Here is a 16,685-nt window from a genome sequence, read left to right on the forward strand (position 1 = left end):
TCTCCCCCCTCCTCGCCAGCCCACCCCATCCTCCACACTGCAAGCCAAGGGGCCACAAACACTGCAGCCGGGCAGGCTCACTCTCAGCCCATCATAGGGGTGGAAAATAGGACACTCCCCTCTGCAGGATCCAGGCTGTTTGGTATATCCCTCAAAACCCGGGCCCTGCTGTAAGGCCCGGACCGGCTAGAGTTCTAGGGGTCGTCTCCCTGCATCCATGTGAAACTTCCGAGCGTTTGTCCTTGGGGTTTTGCCTCATGGCATCCCAGAGCCACGCAGGCACTATGTTCACACCCTGCCGCCCTGCGAGATGAACAAGAAGGAGAGCAACAAAGGGAGATTGCCACAGGCCTGAGTGTGGAGGAGAGAGAAAGAACAGCACAGGAAAGAGAGGCCGGGAAGGCCCCAGCTGCCGGCTCAGGTTCACTTCGTGTAGAAATTGCTCCAGCAGATTGCTCTGCTAAAGAGAGGAAAATACACTTGACGTACGGTCCCTGCTTGGCTCAAAGCTGCGTGTGTCTCTAGGCTGGTGACAAGCGGGCAGAGCTTATTAAAAGCAGTGCACATGGTTCTCTGCCCAAGCTCAGAGCCCTTTCCCTTTCCCAGTGTGGGTGAGGAAGTGTGCAAGGCCTAGTAGGCCTCAGACTGTGTGGCTGCAGTTTCTGTAACTGTTGTTCATCCTGAGAAGTGAAGGTTTGGAAAACGAAACGGAGAGACCCAAGAACGCTATCGGCTTGGGGCATTGGTTCAATGTTTACTCGGCAAATGTGCATCGTGCTCCTGCCCCGCGCTGGGCTGAGCTGGGAGCAGGATTAGACACTAAGACAAAGTCATGGAGAAGTCCAGTGCCACGAGCTCTGCAGGAAAGATGCGCCCAGGGCTCTGTGGGCCGACTTTGGGCAGGGAGAATGATGAAGAGGTAAATCCTGAGGATGCGCTGGCTCCCGCAGACATTCTCAGAGTCCCAGAGAGCCAGGGGGCAGGAGGAATTCCAGCTGTGGTTCTGGAGGATTGTTAAACCTTTTTGGTGTGTTTCCTACTCTGAGGCATGTTTGCTTTACTCACAATGACGATGCGATTCTCTGATTACCTAGCAACTATAATAAAGCTCTAAAGGAAAAGACAGGTTCTTCCAATGCACAGAGAGTCCCAGGTGGAAGGACAAGACCCCAGCCTGGAGAGGAGTTTCTATCAGGAGGAGAATGAGAACGTAAATCCCTGAAGCTGGGAGTGGGTCCGGTGCTGGACCCACTCTGGACAGTGCTGAAATGTACTTCAAGGTCCTTTCTCAGTTGCTGGAGCATTTGAAGGGGATGTTCTCAGAGATCTGGGCTGGTAATCGTTTCCCTGCCGAGGTGTCACCAGATGGCCCTTATGTTGCCACACCTGTCTCCCCGGGTTGCCCTCCTTAATCACTTCAAACCAGAGCCATCTGCCAGGGCAGCGGGCAATGCGATGCTCGTGGGCAGCTCCATCATCTCTAGCCAAGAATCATTTGGACGGGCCAGAACTGCACTCTGGTCCCAGCCAGAGGACCCCAAGTTCCAAAGTCCCTCATTGTGCAAACAAAGAGACACAAGAGAAGCCTTGCAAGTTGAGGCAAGTCAGGCTCAGAAGGAGACCATGAAAGTCAGCATCTGTGGGAGGGGCGGGGGGTGCAGAGAGGATAGGGGAAAGGGAGGAACCAGCAACGCCTGATCCCTTCCATGTGCCCGACTCTGCAAGTGGCTTTGTTTCCACAAACCTGCCATGCCTCTAGGAGGCAGCACCGATTGTCCCGATTCACAGCTCGGAAGCAGGGACAGACAACATGGATAACTCGCTCAAGATCACTCCAGGCAAAACTGGGAATTTGTCTTAGTTCATTCAGGCCGCTATAACAAAACAGCACAGACAGGGCGGCTTATAAGCAACAGAAATGTGTTGCTCACAGTTCTGGAAGCTGGAAGTCCAAGATCAAGGCGCTGGCAGATTCCATGCCTGGTGAGGGTCTACTTTGTGGTTCCTGTGTCCTCACACGGTGGAAGGGAGGAGGGGGTTCTCTGGACCTAATCTTTCATAATGGCACCAATCCCATTAATGAGGGCTCCACCCTTCCGGCCTAATCACCCCCTAAAGGCCCCACTTTCTAATACCATTACTTTGCAGGGTAAGGGTTCAACATACAAATCTTGGGGGAAATACAAGCAATCAGGCCATAGCAGAGTGAAAGCCAAATATCCCCAACTCTAATGTCTACCCCTCCCCTGTAAAACCATATGCAGGATCTACTAGAGAGTACGTGTGTCAGACTGAGTGCACATTCCTGGGAACTGAGAGCTTATATAAAAATTCACATCATGGCCTTTTAACTGCACCCATTAACTCAAGACCCCTTGTCTCCAAACCCCAACTTTGACTAGTTAGAGAATCACACAGAAATCATTATAAAGTGCTTAGAACATCAGGGTTTTCACACGGTGACTAATACTTTTGTTTACTTATTTTTATTGATACATAATATTTGTACGTATTGATGGGGTACATATGCTATTTTGTTACATGCGCAGAATGTGTGATATCCAGTTGGGGTATTTAGGCTATCTACCCCCTCCAGTATTTATCATTTCTTTTCTTTTTTCTTTCTTTCTTTTTTATTTTTATTTATTTATTTATTTATTTTTTGACAGAGTCTCTCTCTGTCACCCAGGCTAGAATGCAGTAGCACAATCTCAGTTCACTGCAACCTCCACCTCCCAGGTTCAAGGGATTCTCCTGCCTCAGCCTCCCGAGTAGCTGGGATTACAAGCGTCCACCACCACACCTGGCTGATTTTTTGTATTTTTAGTAGAGACAGGGTTTCATCATGTTGGCCAGACTGGTCTTGATCTCCTGACCTCAAGTGATCCACCCTCCTTGGCCTCCCAAAGTGCTAGGATTACAGGTGTGAGTCACCACACCCAGCCTGTATTAATCATTTCTATAGGCAAACACATTTATCAAACCACCTCCATCCTCTAACGTTTGTTTTTTCTCAGACGTGAGATCCTATTTGCAGGACTGTAACAACAACGAACTTTATTAGAGAACTAGAGAGGCACATGTGCCCTAGAGGAGGAGCAGATGTCCTCGGTGTGTTGTCCTCTATCAGGGGTCAGGTTGGAAGAAATATGGCCCCCACCTGCCTTTGTAAATAAAGTTTTATTGGAACACAGCCACACCCATTCATCTGTGTCACATCTATGGCTGCTCTGTCACTACAACAGCAAAGTTGAGCAGTTGCAGTACAGACTTTGTATGGCCCACAAAGCTGAAAATATTCATGATCTGGGCCTTTACAGAAAAAGTTTGCTGACCCCAGCCAGCTCTTACTCACTATGGGATTGCCTGTGCAGGAGCTGTGCCAGCTGTGTTCACATAATACATCCTGTTTTCATTCACCAAGCTCCCTTCCGACTACAACATTCTGCCATTCTCTGATGTAGGAGATGTGACTCAAGGCCACACCGTGCACTTCTCCATAAAGCCACCTCCTGGACCAGTTGGGTTTCTTGCTCTTTTTCCTTCTGAAGCAATCCTCTCTCCCCCACTAGGCCCCCTGAGTGCACTACGCAGAGGTGCCGCCTCTGAGTGGAACGTGCCAGGCCCCAGAGCTGCCTCTGGGTCTGCAGGAGCACAGAGTGCACAGAGGGCTCTCTCTGCTGTTTTCCCTCAGGGCGTGTCCCATCTCAGTCTAACAGGGAGGTGCCCAGAAAACAGGTGGAGGTGAGGGCCACTCAGCCCAGGAGCCCTCTGAGCTGTTCCTTCTTGACCGGCACACACAGCTCGCTCCTTCACTTCCTTTTCCATCCACTGCCGGGCCCAAGCCGGCCTTCCAGGGAGCAGCTATGCCTTACCTCTACCGGGCCCCAGGGCCCCAGGCACATCCGGTTCCCAAGGACGCCCGGACCACCCACTCCTCAGGCCAGAACTTTGAGCAACTGAGGCAGGAGTGCCTGCAGAGAGGCACCCTTTTTGAGGATGCAGACTTTCCGGCCAGCAATTCCTCCCTGTTCTACAGCGAGAGGCCGCAGGTCCCCTTTGTGTGGAAACGACCAGGGGTGAGTGGGGCGAGCAGGGGAAGGAGCACAGACGACGCCGAGGCTCAGAAGCTCGTGCAGGAAGTGGAAACGGGAGCTGGGAGGGGCCGGCTACGCTCAGTGCAACAGAGGTGCATCACCCCAGTCTACTGTGGAAAGCTTTGCAGTTTGGAGGCAGAAAATGATAACAGGCCTGGGATGCTCTGCGGTGGGGGCCCGAGGCATCTGGCTGTACCGCCTCCCCTGCCTCAAGCTCTCTGACTCCCACCGAGGCTGAGGACCTGGAGTCAGAGCGGGTCTTGTCAGCAGGTGATAGGCACGAATCAAAACCTTATCCACAAGGACAGGCCCCCACCCTGTGTGTGTGGTAACACTGAGATCACGTATGTACAGTGCTCTGTGGCTTCTGGCCCAGAGCTGAGGGTGCTCAGTGTGGATGGATGTTTAGCTCAGCAAGGTCTCAGCAACTGTGTGACAGATGGAATACAAGGGAAGCAGGAATCTTCTCCCCAGAATCATGCATCCCCCATTCCCAGAGATCAGGGTGAACAGTGCCCCACCTCTGACAGTCTGGAGGTGTCTCCCCAAGAGGTACCAGCTGGTCACTGGGTCCCAAGAGGTGCCAGCTTGTGCCTGAAACACCATGTCAATATTTGCGGTGCTGGATTAGTCAGGGCTCTACCTCTGACCCGGCGCCAGCTGGGCTGGCTTCCATTCCCTCCGGGTGGGTACGGGCCTGGGAGTGGCTACCGTGGGGTCAGGTGGCTTTTGGGCAAGGAGGGGCAGTACAAGGGATGCTGGTCCTACAGGTGAGATCCTGAGTGCCCGTCTTATCCTGCCAATTTGTCTTATGCATATAGTCATATCACTTAATTTCTCTGAGCCCCAGTCTCCTCACCTGTAAAATGGAAACAATAATGACTAACGCAGGCCAATGTCTAGCACACAGAAGGTTTCCAGTACATTACAGCTATTGTCACATTATTACTATCACTGATACTATTATTATCATTATGATGATGATTAGCTCTGAGTCTCATCTTACATATGAGTAGCAGAGGACTCACCATAACTACCTCCTCTCTATCTCCCAACATTAAAATAATGTTGATGATTTAAGGTTTTTTTTAATGCACATTCACAAAACCTCTGGGCTCTTCATGGGCAGGGCCAAGGTAAACCTAAGCGGCTGTTTCCGAAGCGGTAAGCGTTTTGTTGTTGTTTCCTGCGGTAGGCAGTGTGGGGTGCGTGTGTGTGCATGCACTTGTGTGTGTAGGAATTTGACTATGTGTGTGCATGTGTGTGACTGTGTGCACACGTGCGTGGATATGCATATACATATGTGTGGGGCGGGGGTGGCGGAGTGACTGCAGGCATAGGCACACAGGTGCCTTGATCTTCACCCGCCGGGTAGTTGATCCCACAAGGTGCCATGTTCGTGGGGAAATCACAGTGAGCATTCAGTGGCCCTATCAGAGTTGGGGTAAAAGCTCCCAGGCACCTTCCTCACCACACCACAACCCAAAGCCACGCTGTGATTGGTTTTGGTTCTCTGCATATGGCCAATTGCAGTGTGAGGTCAGGGCACTGGCAGATCATGTGGGGTTGCACTTTACAGACAGGATTAGTAGATCATGCTTTGCTAAGTAAGAAAAAGGACATTTCCAAAATAAAAAAGCAGAAGTTACAAGACATAAAACAGTGACCTCTGACCCTCTGCCCGTGACTGTTAGGTCTCCCTGGGCTTATTTCTGGCCTCAACACATGAACAAATGGGCGCGTGGGCAGCTGCCCAGGCTGCAGGCTATGGGTGCATTTTTAACTATGGGCGGAGATTTCCCTGCAGTTGATGTCAGGAGTCCTGAGAAATAGAGTTCCAGAGAAACTGATTTCCTGGGCTCCCGGTGAGCAGAGCCCCTGACTGGAAGCAGCAGCTCTTTCTGTTTGATCCAGGGTGTTGTATAAATGTTCATGTTCTCTACAGGCGCTTGATATGAAAAGGTTGGAAGCACTTTTTCTCTTCCTTAAAATGGGGACAATAACGCAACTTACGGGGTCCTCATGAGGGTCAGCTGCGTTAGCAAGAGTAGAGCACTTAGCAAAGAGCCTGGTGTGTAAAGAATCAGTGCCAGTCCTTGTTATTTCTACTGCTGTCATTGCAACCTAACACCACTGCCTCCTGACTCTAGGAGGGTCCCCGTCCTCGCAGTCTGTCTTGATGTCACTTAGTTTAAAGTATAATCTGTACTCTACAACTCACCTACTTTTTGTCAAAGTTAGAATTCTCCAAGATAAAAGCTGGGCACACAAACCAGCATGGAGGGCATCTTTGTCTCCCTCTTTAGAGTCTCCCCTCCTGGGACCAGGGCCACCAAGGCCTGCCCAGTGACTCTAGAGTCCCAGATCTCCGCTCCAAGGGGCTGTCTTCCTTAGTGTTATCTCCTCTGGCATTGCCCCAAATGCTGGGTGAGGCCTTCATTCATAGGCCAGGGCCCTTGATACACACAAGCCCCTGCCAAGATGCACCCTCACCTGCCACCCAGCCCATGCCCCTGTACCAGCCCTCTGTCCCTTCCTCATCCCACTGTCTCCACCCAGGGCAGACCCTTTCCTGATCTTAACCCAGGTCTACTATGTTGCTGTTGTTCCCACGGACTCATTTTCAGAATCTGTTCTGCCTTTTCCTTTGTCTGCAACTGAGATTGTCCCTTTGGTCTGGTCCTCATTCCCGCACCCCTATCTGTTTCTTAATTAGGGGAGTTAGGGGCTTTACGTCGTATCTTACAGATTTCTGTAAAATCAGGAGCAAAAGGGCTGAGGATGAGCATGGAGCATGGTCATCCTCTTTCTGCAGCATGGAGTCACAGGGGGTCGGGGGCAGTGGGCCATAGGGAAATCACAAGCGTTACCGGGTTCCCTGCAGACCTCTGTGGCTTGGGCATCGTTTGCAGTGGGGCTCAGCACTACGCGGTGCATGTCTCAGCAGCCCGTGGGACCGTGGGGCTGAGGGCCCTCCTCCCCAGCACCACCTTCTTGTCAAACACAGCTGTGCTTGGGGAGGGTGGGCAGAGCACAAAGCCAAGGGGACATTGGAGGGCAGTGGACAGCCAGGCTTGCCCTCCAGGGAGCCCAGGGCAAGGAGTGCACTGAGGGGGTGACTCAGGGAACTGGCTGGGAGGGGCTGGGAGGCAGAGAGGTGATAGGCTCAACCTGGAGAGAAGGTGACATCACCCCCAGGTCTCATGCAAGGAGCTGTGTACCTGAGTGTAAGCGGGTGCACAGAAAGAAGAAGAGGGAGTATCGGGTGGGATCTCCCAGCCTGATGGGGAGCAGCCACCATGCAGTCCAGCCCTCCTTGTCTGTACCCATCTGTTTTTGGCCAGGCAATTCCTCTCCCAATTCTCAGTGTAAATCCAGGACACCTCCCTGAAAGTGCCCACACCCCTCTAGCCCGTGTGGACAACCCCCCAGCAAACCTGTGCACAGCGTGGGACGTGACCACAGCCTCTCCTGCACGGTGGGCTTGCTGTTCCCTGTGCTGCTCCCCTGACCCCCAGGAGGGGTTGTCAGTTGTTCTGGGACAGCCCCAAAGGCCCCATGGCCTCCATAGTGCCGGGCACACGACAGGGATGAGCAGACAGCTATGAATGGCAGCGTCTGGCATCTCCAGACCTTGCTAGAAATGTGGCTTTTCTTCACTGAAAGGCCATGTGAAAGAAAGGATGAATGAAAAAGAAAGAGAGAAAGAAAGAGAAAAAGAGAGGAGAGGAAGAGAGGAAGAGAGAGAGAGAGAAAGGGAAGGAAGGGAAGGGAGGGAGGGAGGGAGGGAGGGAGGAAGAAGGAAAGAAGGAAGGAAGGAAGGGAGGGAGGGAGGGAGGGAGGGAGGGAGGGAGGGAGGAAGGAAGGAAGGAGAAAGAAAGAGAAGAAAGAAAGGAAGAAAGGAAAGGAAAGGAAGGAAGGAAGGAAAGAAAGAAAGAAAGAAGGCTTTTCCCTTTGTAAATTATTCAGTGTGCTTAATAGAGGAAAGTCTGTGTCTTCAGCTGAGCCGCGATGATGTACAAAGTAAACAGAACAGTCCCTGAAAGCAAACATTCCAGGGTGACCGGCCCTTAGTGCTCCAGGAAAACCACCTGGCGGTAGGGCAGCGGGGCGGGGGAGGGCGGGGGAGGGCGGGGGAGGGGTCTGCGTGCCTCCCTCAGAGATTCAGGCATCTCCAGGCAGCAGTCTGGGCTCACTTCAGGTTTGTCAAGGCCCCTGCAATTGAGACACCTAAGATCGTCCTATAACAGGACTGTAACTTCAGGTAACCCCATTCTCATGGCCTCCCAAACAACATTTCACAGGAACGACTGTACATCCAGGATCGACATGCACATGCAGGACACTCACGCGTAGACAATGCTCCCCAGTGCACAGGCAACCAGCACAACATGTGGAGCATGCACAGGCACAGACGTGTACCCCACCTGGGCACACACACTAAGGCAAGTCACAGGCACCTTGCACATGTGGGCATGTGGGCTGTTACATACACACCACTCCCAGGCCCACGGCCTAGCTGCCGTTCCACACATGCGTCCGCAGAACCCCCTGCGACTGGCCCGGGTGCACACCAATTCCCAGAAACAGTGACCCGCAGAGGAATCGGTCACACATCCAGTCAGCTCCCCAGTTTATACCTGATGACTAATTTGTGTTTACTTGGAGAGAGTTTCTGAGTTTTCTCCTTTTGTATTTTTCTCCTCGTTGGGTGCGATTTGGTTTAAAACAAAAACAAAAACAAACCTCTCCTGAACAAAACAACCAATTGCAAGACAGGAGCTGGAGGCGGCGGCAGCTGCAGGCACAGTTGGTGCGGTTAGCCGGGCCAGGCCTGCAGAAGGCTGGGGGAGGGGAGGGACAGGGAAGATGGGAAGGAGGCGGGCATCCGGGAACAGCCCTGCCCCAGGAGCCAGTACAGCCTGCTGGGCAGGCATCTGTGGCTTTTGGAGTCCATTTTATGTCCACTTGAGGAGTGAGTAGCAGTGGCAGTGGGGGCATTGCTCGCCAGGGCAATCCCCTGGCAGGGACTGGGCAATCAAGACAGGGAGGGCTTGGGGGAATCCTGGGGTTCCCTTTGGGCAGGCACATTCTGCAACAAGTCCAGAATGTCTAAGCTGGCGACAGATGAGGATGCAGCCATGAGAAGTTGAATGGTCCACCCTGAGACCCACTGCTGAGTGGGGCAGGCTATTGCTAGGACTCTACTGAGGCCCACTAACATGGTCCTGGTTTGCATTGTCCTTATGGGCTCAGCTCAGAGCCACCTGCAAACTCCTGCGCTAGCTGAGGTGCAGGAGGAAGAACAGCAGTGTACCTCCTACAGATGAGAGAGGTCTACCAGGACCCCAGAACTGAGCGCTGCCCCCCACCTTCACTCCCTTTCCAGCCACCGTGGAGATCAGAGTCATTTAATGAAAAGGCTCCAAGGCTACCTGGAGCTGGGGGTGGGAATGCAAAGACGTGTGAGACCTGGCAGAGAAGAGGCCAGCATTTAGGAGGTCCTTACTTCTGCTGGGCCTGGTGCATCTAAAAACACACCGTGTTTTTCAGAAATTCTCCTGGCCAACCTTTCTTGAATATTCTAGACACTAATGCCGCACATAGCTCTCCCTGGGCAGGCGCCCCTGGTGTCTGTCACTCCTCCAGGCTGTCACATCCTGGGAGATGCAGAGAGAGCACCAGCACTTGAAGCTTCTGCTCTTGGTCCTGATAATTCCCTTGACTTCAAAGAAATTTCTATCCTGCCTGTGATTCTTAGGGACACAAGATCAGAGGAGAAGCAGGGTCCTGAGAAGCCTGAGGAAGACAATTCAAAGTAGAGGTGTCTCGGGGAAAGTGGCGCAGCTTGAGCTCCCCACGCGGCGTCCGCCCAGACACTGCTGGAACCTTCCACCTCCAGCCCAGGCCCCTCCTCAGTCCTGGTGCCTGGAAAAGTGGGGAGATGGGGGAAAAATCCTTCACTCCTCTGCAGGCCCCGGCCCAGTTAACTCACCACACCTGCAGGGTGAGCCAGAACGTGCCTCGCTGTCACAGGATTGGCTGTTTCCTCTTCCGGGACCGGCCTGGCTTCCTCCCTCCTTCCCTTTGTTTAGGTCTGTGCTCCTCTGCTTCCCCTAGAGACGCCTCCCCTGCAGACTGCGGTAGCTAGCCTTGCCCCATCCCACCCCTTCCCTCTCCATCCTCGCTCTTTTCTCTCCTGGTTTATGGTTTGTCTCCTCCTCAGATGCAATTTGCAAAACTCTCCTGAACAAAACAACCACTTCTGGGAGGTGGTGGCAGCTACCGGCACAGTGGGCACCGTGGGTGAGGCCAGGCCTGAGGCCGGCTGGGGGAGGGGCGGGGCAGGAGATGGGAGGGGCGGGGCTTCCGCGAGCACGGTCCACCGCATCCAGGGCAGCTCCAAGAGGGCGGGGGCTTTCCCTCTCTCTTTGCTGCCATCCAATGCCAGGAATGAAGCCCAGCAACCCAAATGGTGGAAAATATATGCATTTCGTAAGATTATTTTCTACCCTTTTTTGTTCATGAAATATCCCTCCATATTGTATATGTATATATTAATATGTATTAACGATTAGATTAATATAATGTATGTGCTTATGTGCAATATAGAATAATATATATATGTATATATAATCCACTTCGGTGAAACCATATGAGAGATGCGTGGATATCTCTCTTTATATGGTATAGATACATATAATTTCACCTAACTGCATATCTAAAAAAAAGAAACACTGGGCAGGGTGGCATGTGTCTGTTACCTTAATACCTTGGGATGCCAAGGCAAGAGGATCACTTGAGGCCAGCCTGGGCAACATAGCGAGACCCCCATCTCTACAAAAAAAAAAAATTATAAATTAACTGGGCGTGGTGACTCATGCCTGTAGTCCCAGTTACTTGGGAGGCTGAGGTGGGAGGATTGCTTGAGCCCAGAAGGTCAAGGCTGTAATGAGCTATGATCACGTTACTGCACTCCAGCCTGGGTGATAGAGCAAGACTCTGTCTCTAAACCTATATATATTTGGAATCCACTGGCAGGGAAGGATTAAATTAAAAACTGGAGAAGCTGGGTGGGTGGGGAGTGTGTTTAGTCCAAGGCCCCAGCCTGTGGTGCATGCATTACTCAGCTCGTTGAAGCCCACAGAGGTCACAGAGCTCACAGCTGGGGTAGCCCTGGACTCCTAGCCCAGTGCCTGAGTGAACACAGGAATCCTCAGCGTGTGGCTGATGTCCCACTTTGTGGCCAGGTGTGGCCTGAGTCTCTTGGGCTAGTGGTTGGTGCTGAGTGCTGCTCAGTAGGCAGGACTCCCCAAGGGAGGAGATTACCAAAGATGAGCCCAGGCTTGTCCAGAGCATAGAGAGGTGGCAGCCTTTTCCATTCCCGTGACCCTCTGCAGGGAAAAGCATCAAGCACGACAAAAGCCCTCTGCACCAAGAAAGCAGAGACCCTGAGCCCGCCTTTCATGGTGGCTTGCAGCATGGCAGGTCTCAGTCTAATAACACTCTCATTCCTCCAGGAAATCGTGAAAAACCCGGAATTCATTCTTGGAGGAGCCACCAGGACTGATATCTGCCAGGGAGAGCTTGGTGAGTGTGAGTGGATGGAGCATGGCGAGAGGGAGGTTGGGTCGCTGGGACAGGTGAGCAACCGCAGCATGGGGTCCCTGAGGACCCAAGAGGCACGGGGTTGGGGGAACAACACTGCTTCAGCCTCTGCTTCCTCGTTCCCTCTGAATGGAGTCCAGTGGCCTCAAGCCCCTGCACCCCTGTTCCTCTAGAGTCAGATGTGCCAGTGATGTGGGGCTCACAGCCCCAGAGTTTCCAGAGGAGAGTGACACCCAGCAGCATTGGTCGGGCTCTCCTACACCACCACGGTAGCTAACACCTGCACACATGAACTCAGTCACCTGCCAGGCACTCTCCCTAGCACACATGGCCTCATTCCATCTTCCCAACCCACCCTCCTAACGTCACAGATGAGAAAACGGAGGCTGAGGAAGGCTCAGTAACTTGTCCAAGGTCACAGAGGTGGCAGATGGGCAATCAGGATGTGAACCCAGACCTTCCAGCAGTAGAGCCCTTGCTGCTAACCATTATACACACTGCCTCTTGAGGAGCACACCCTGGGGAGCCGCTCCTCAGCAATCCAGTCTGCCTCCTGCAGTGGACCTGAGTGTGCCTCAAGTCACTCAAATTGGGTCTTGCATTTTAGGATTTAATCCAAATGGGCTGGGTTTACCTTTAGTCTATCTATGAAAGAGCAAGAGAGAGAGAGAGAGAGAGACTTTCTTTTAAAAAACACCAGTGAAATCAGCCGAGAGAGCAAACCACTGCAAGCTTATGTGGACCCTGACTTACTTATAGCTGAGGTTGCCACTGTGGTCTATTGGTTAAGAAAGGCCATGCTGGAACCTCCGGGCTGAGCAACTGAGCTACCCTAAACACAAGATCCAAAGTCACAAACCTAGACTGATAATAGTTAATTAGCTAGACAGAGAGACAATTGAGAGAGAGAGAAGCAGATGGATAGATAGAAACATAGATAAGAAATAGATGATAGGTAGAAAATGGATGCATAATTAGATAGATAAAAAGATTGATAGGTTGATTGATTGACTGACAGACCATACAGAATAAATAGATAATAATAGATAGATGATAGTAAATAATGATAGGAAGGTAGGTGGGTAAATACATGGATGGATAGGTATAGATAGATGGTGGATGATAGACAGAATTACAGTTGACCCTTTAACAACTTGAGTTTGAACTGTGCAGGACCACTTCCAAGTGGATTTTTTTCAACCAAACACAGATAGAAAATACAATATTCCAGGCCGAGTGCGATGGCTAGCACCTGTAATCTCAGCACTTTGGGAGGCCGAGGCAGGAGAATCGCTTGAGCCCAGGAGTTCAAAACCAGTCTGGGCAACATAGTGAGGCCTCATCTCTACTAAAAATTAAAATAGAAAAATTAGCCAGGCTTGGTGGTGCGTGACCATAGTCCCAGCTACTTGGGAGGCTGAGGTGGGAGGATTCCTTGAGCCTGGGAAGTTGAGGCTGCAGTGAGCTGAGATCGTGCTACCACACTCCAGCCTGGACAACAGACTAAGACACTGTCTCAAACAAATAAAAAGGAAAAAAAGGAAGGACAGAAGGAAGGGAGAGGCAGGGAGGGAGGGAGGGAGGGAGGAAGGGAGGGAGGGAGGGAGGGAGGGAGGGGGAGGAAGGAAGGAAGGAAGGAAGGAAGGAAGGAAGGAAGGAAGGAAGGAAGGAAGGAAGGAAGGAAGGGTTTGAAACCCGCATACACAGAGGGCTGACTTGATGGGCAGATTCCACAGGGCTGACTGTGGGACTTGAGTATGCACAGATTTTGGTATACACCAGGGTCCTGGAACCAATCCCCCATGTGTGCCATATTCTAGATACAATGTAGACTTTTCACAATGTTTATGTTCAGGTGGTCCTTCTCCAGGAGATCCTCCCTGACGCTGCCTACCTTTCCCACTCCTGCTCTGCCTCCCTTCCCCTCGACCCCGTAGTCCTCCATGGCTATCTAATAGAAAATCATTCTACTGGCTCCTTGTTTTTCAAAGTTTTGGTTTGTCACGTTGGCATAAACATATATTTGGAGTTACAACCTTATATTTTACCTTAGTGGATGGTTGATTCTAAATATTATTTTGAAACACTTACTACACCCAAAGTACTGTCCATGGCATATATACGTTATAAAGAATAAAAGAAAATGAACAGCCGTGATCTTTTGCCACCCACAATAAGAACTGGAACATCTGGCCGGGTGCAGTGTTCACACCTGTAATCCCAGCGCTTTGGGAGGGTGAGGTGGGAAGATCTCTTGAGCCCAGGAGTTTTAGACTAGCCTGGGCAACATAGCAAGACCACATCTCTATCAAAAAAAAAAAAAAAAAGAACTAGAACACACCTAGAATAGCATCAAGGCATGCTGTTATATCCGGGGGAGGTAGAGGGGAGCTGGGTGAGTGTGAGGGGATGGAGCATGGCAAGAGGGAGGTTGGGTTGCTGGATCAGGAGAGCAACCGCAGTATGAGGTCCCTGAGAACCTGAGAGGCACAGGGTTCTCCCCTGCAGTGAGCCGAGATGGTGCCACTTCACTCCAGCCTGCTCCTCCCGTAGTGCCCTCTGCTCTGCACCACCCAGACAGCCGAGCAACACACTGACCCGCAGAGGGCACTTCTCCCAGGCACAGCTGGGTGGCCAGCCCCATCCATCTGCCCAGGCCCAAGAGAGAAAAAAACAATCTTGTTTTGTTGTGGAGTTTTTGTGTTTCTTTTAAATTGCATAAATAACATTGGCTTCTCAATCTCCCCCTGAAAAGCTCAGGGCATTTCTGGCTGAATACATGTGAGGTGTTGAGTTCTCAGGCCAGGAAACACTCATTTTCCTCAACTGGGCAAAGCTGAAACTGGGTGGAGAACTGGGAAAGGTCAGCCCACAGCAGAGGTTACTCTATGAGACTCCTGCTGGCCTGGCCGCCCTGAAGCTGAAGGCAGACACCAAGTCTCTCCTTATCTTTGTATCTTCTGCATGGCACAAGGTCTGCCACCCTAGAGGCACTTGGTAAAGTTTGCTGAACAAATGATCCTGCAGGCTCCATTCATGTCACTTCCTAGTGGCATCTCCCAAAGCCGACCAACAGATGCATTAGAAACCAATCCTTCTGTGCCCCAGCTAAGGCTGGGGGTGGCTTGTACTCTGCTGGTGACATCTCCCAGAAAGCCAGAACCAGGGCGATTCGGAAGTAGCTTTCCCGATGTTCGGCCCTGGTGAGTCTCTCTTGCCTGTGTAAACAGCCAGAAAGGGCCATATTGCAATGGTACACGGCACTTTCCAGAAATGTGAACTCAGAAACTGCCAAGCTGAGTGTGATGGGCTCTTAGGTTCCGATGACATTGGTGTTGTCTACTGAAAACAAATGAATCTGGATAAAGCTGATTTGGATAAATGGATCTTCCCAGATATCTGCTTACACAGGCAACATCTGAGACACTGTCAGGCACACACCAGACACAGCCCACGCTCAGTGTGGGCAAAGGAATGCATCCAGGAGTCTGGTACAGCACAGATAGCACAGATAAAATAGGGTTTGATGTTTGACTTCACTTTTTAGTTTTCCTCCAGATGTGTGTTAACATAAAGACGCAGCTGGGAAGTTCAGCAGGTCAGTCAATAGATCTTGAAAATGCAAGGTAATGTAAAGCAAATGGAGCCACCATGGACATACCACTATCTGTGTAATTAAGCTGAGTCTGGGTTGGGGCTGCAGAGGCGATTTCTAACCACCCTCCCCAGTACTGCCTAACTACTTGGGCGGCAGTTATGAAATGTCTGCTCGCCCAGCCCATGCTGACACTGATGTATGCAGCCTCAGTCCTCTGGAAAGGGAGTTGCTGGAATTCACAGAGCTGAGGCATCATGCAGCCATATGTCTCAAACCCAAGTAAGCATATCCTATAACAGTGCCAAGAAGGCAACCGCTGTTTATGATAGACTGGGCAAGAGAAGAGCAGGCAAGGGAGGCAGAAGGGGAGGAGACAGGTATTTGTTGGTGTCCTGTCTATTTTTAAACAGGTAGAAAAGATGTGGCCACATCTGAAACTCCCCATGTCCCCTTCTGACACAGAGTTTTCCTATTTGCTGTGAAATAGTAATGAAAATTGTGATTTATGGCTTTCATTTTGCAGGAGACTGCTGGCTATTAGCCGCCATCGCCTCCCTTACGCTTAATCAAAAAGCGCTGGCCAGAGTCATCCCCCAGGACCAAAGCTTTGGCCCTGGTTATGCTGGGATATTCCATTTCCAGGTAAGAGGGAGCTCTGGGCAAGTGGGTTTACCTCTCTGGGGTCCAGCATGATGCCAGGTGCATTTTCACACTGTCTAGTAACCCTGGAAAAAAATGTCATCAGATCTGTGTGACATATGGCCCTAAACCATGCTAAAGCCACATTTTATCACGGAATAACAGCTAAATGCCTCCGAAGAACATTAACGGCATTGCACGGCAAATCCTTATGGAACATACATGTAAAACTGTAAGTGATGTTTTGGCAAATCTGGGGTCCATATGTTAAGGGTTTTATTATTTGGAATTTCCTGTGCTTTAAGCACAAATTGACTAAACTGATTATGCCTCCAGGAAACTGGTTGATTTCTCATAAACACAGAGGTTCTCCTTATGGAAGAAATGTGAATTTGGACATCTCGAGGGATTTTAAAAAGTAAAAACTGAGAAAAATACAGACAGCATCTGCTGGAGTCCCGTGTGACCCGCAGACCCTCAACCGAGGTGCACATTGGGTGAGGCTTGCCCCCCGGAGATGGTTTCCTGCTCCTTCACCTCCACTTTCTATCTCTCCACTCTCTCCTCCACCCTTGTCCTTATATAGCGTTCGACCAATACTGAAACTTGCCCCTTGTACTTACTTAGGTGGGTGACCTCAGGCAGTTTTGTTAGTGACACTAAGCCTTTCTACACTCATCTGAAGAAAGGAGAGACTGACTGTTCCCCGCAGGCTTCCTGTAGAGCTAAATGGCATCACACAT

General features: G+C 51.1%; 1 protein-coding gene across 1 annotated transcript in view; it reads left to right on the forward strand.

The window, feature by feature from the left end:
• Positions 1-3,725: 3,725 nt before the first annotated feature.
• Positions 3,726-16,685, forward strand: part of CAPN9 (calpain 9) — a 53,110-nt gene continuing 40,150 nt past the window's right edge. Inside the window, exons 1-3 of the mRNA XM_050769506.1 lie at positions 3,726-4,079; positions 11,618-11,687; positions 15,827-15,945. Coding sequence (XP_050625463.1) covers positions 3,867-4,079; positions 11,618-11,687; positions 15,827-15,945 — 402 coding nt within the window. The 5' untranslated portion in view covers positions 3,726-3,866. The remainder of the gene's footprint in view (positions 4,080-11,617; positions 11,688-15,826; positions 15,946-16,685) is intronic.

The sequence above is a fragment of the Macaca thibetana genome, chromosome 1 (genome assembly GCF_024542745.1).
Source record: "Macaca thibetana thibetana isolate TM-01 chromosome 1, ASM2454274v1, whole genome shotgun sequence".
Lineage (NCBI taxonomy): Eukaryota > Metazoa > Chordata > Mammalia > Primates > Cercopithecidae > Macaca > Macaca thibetana.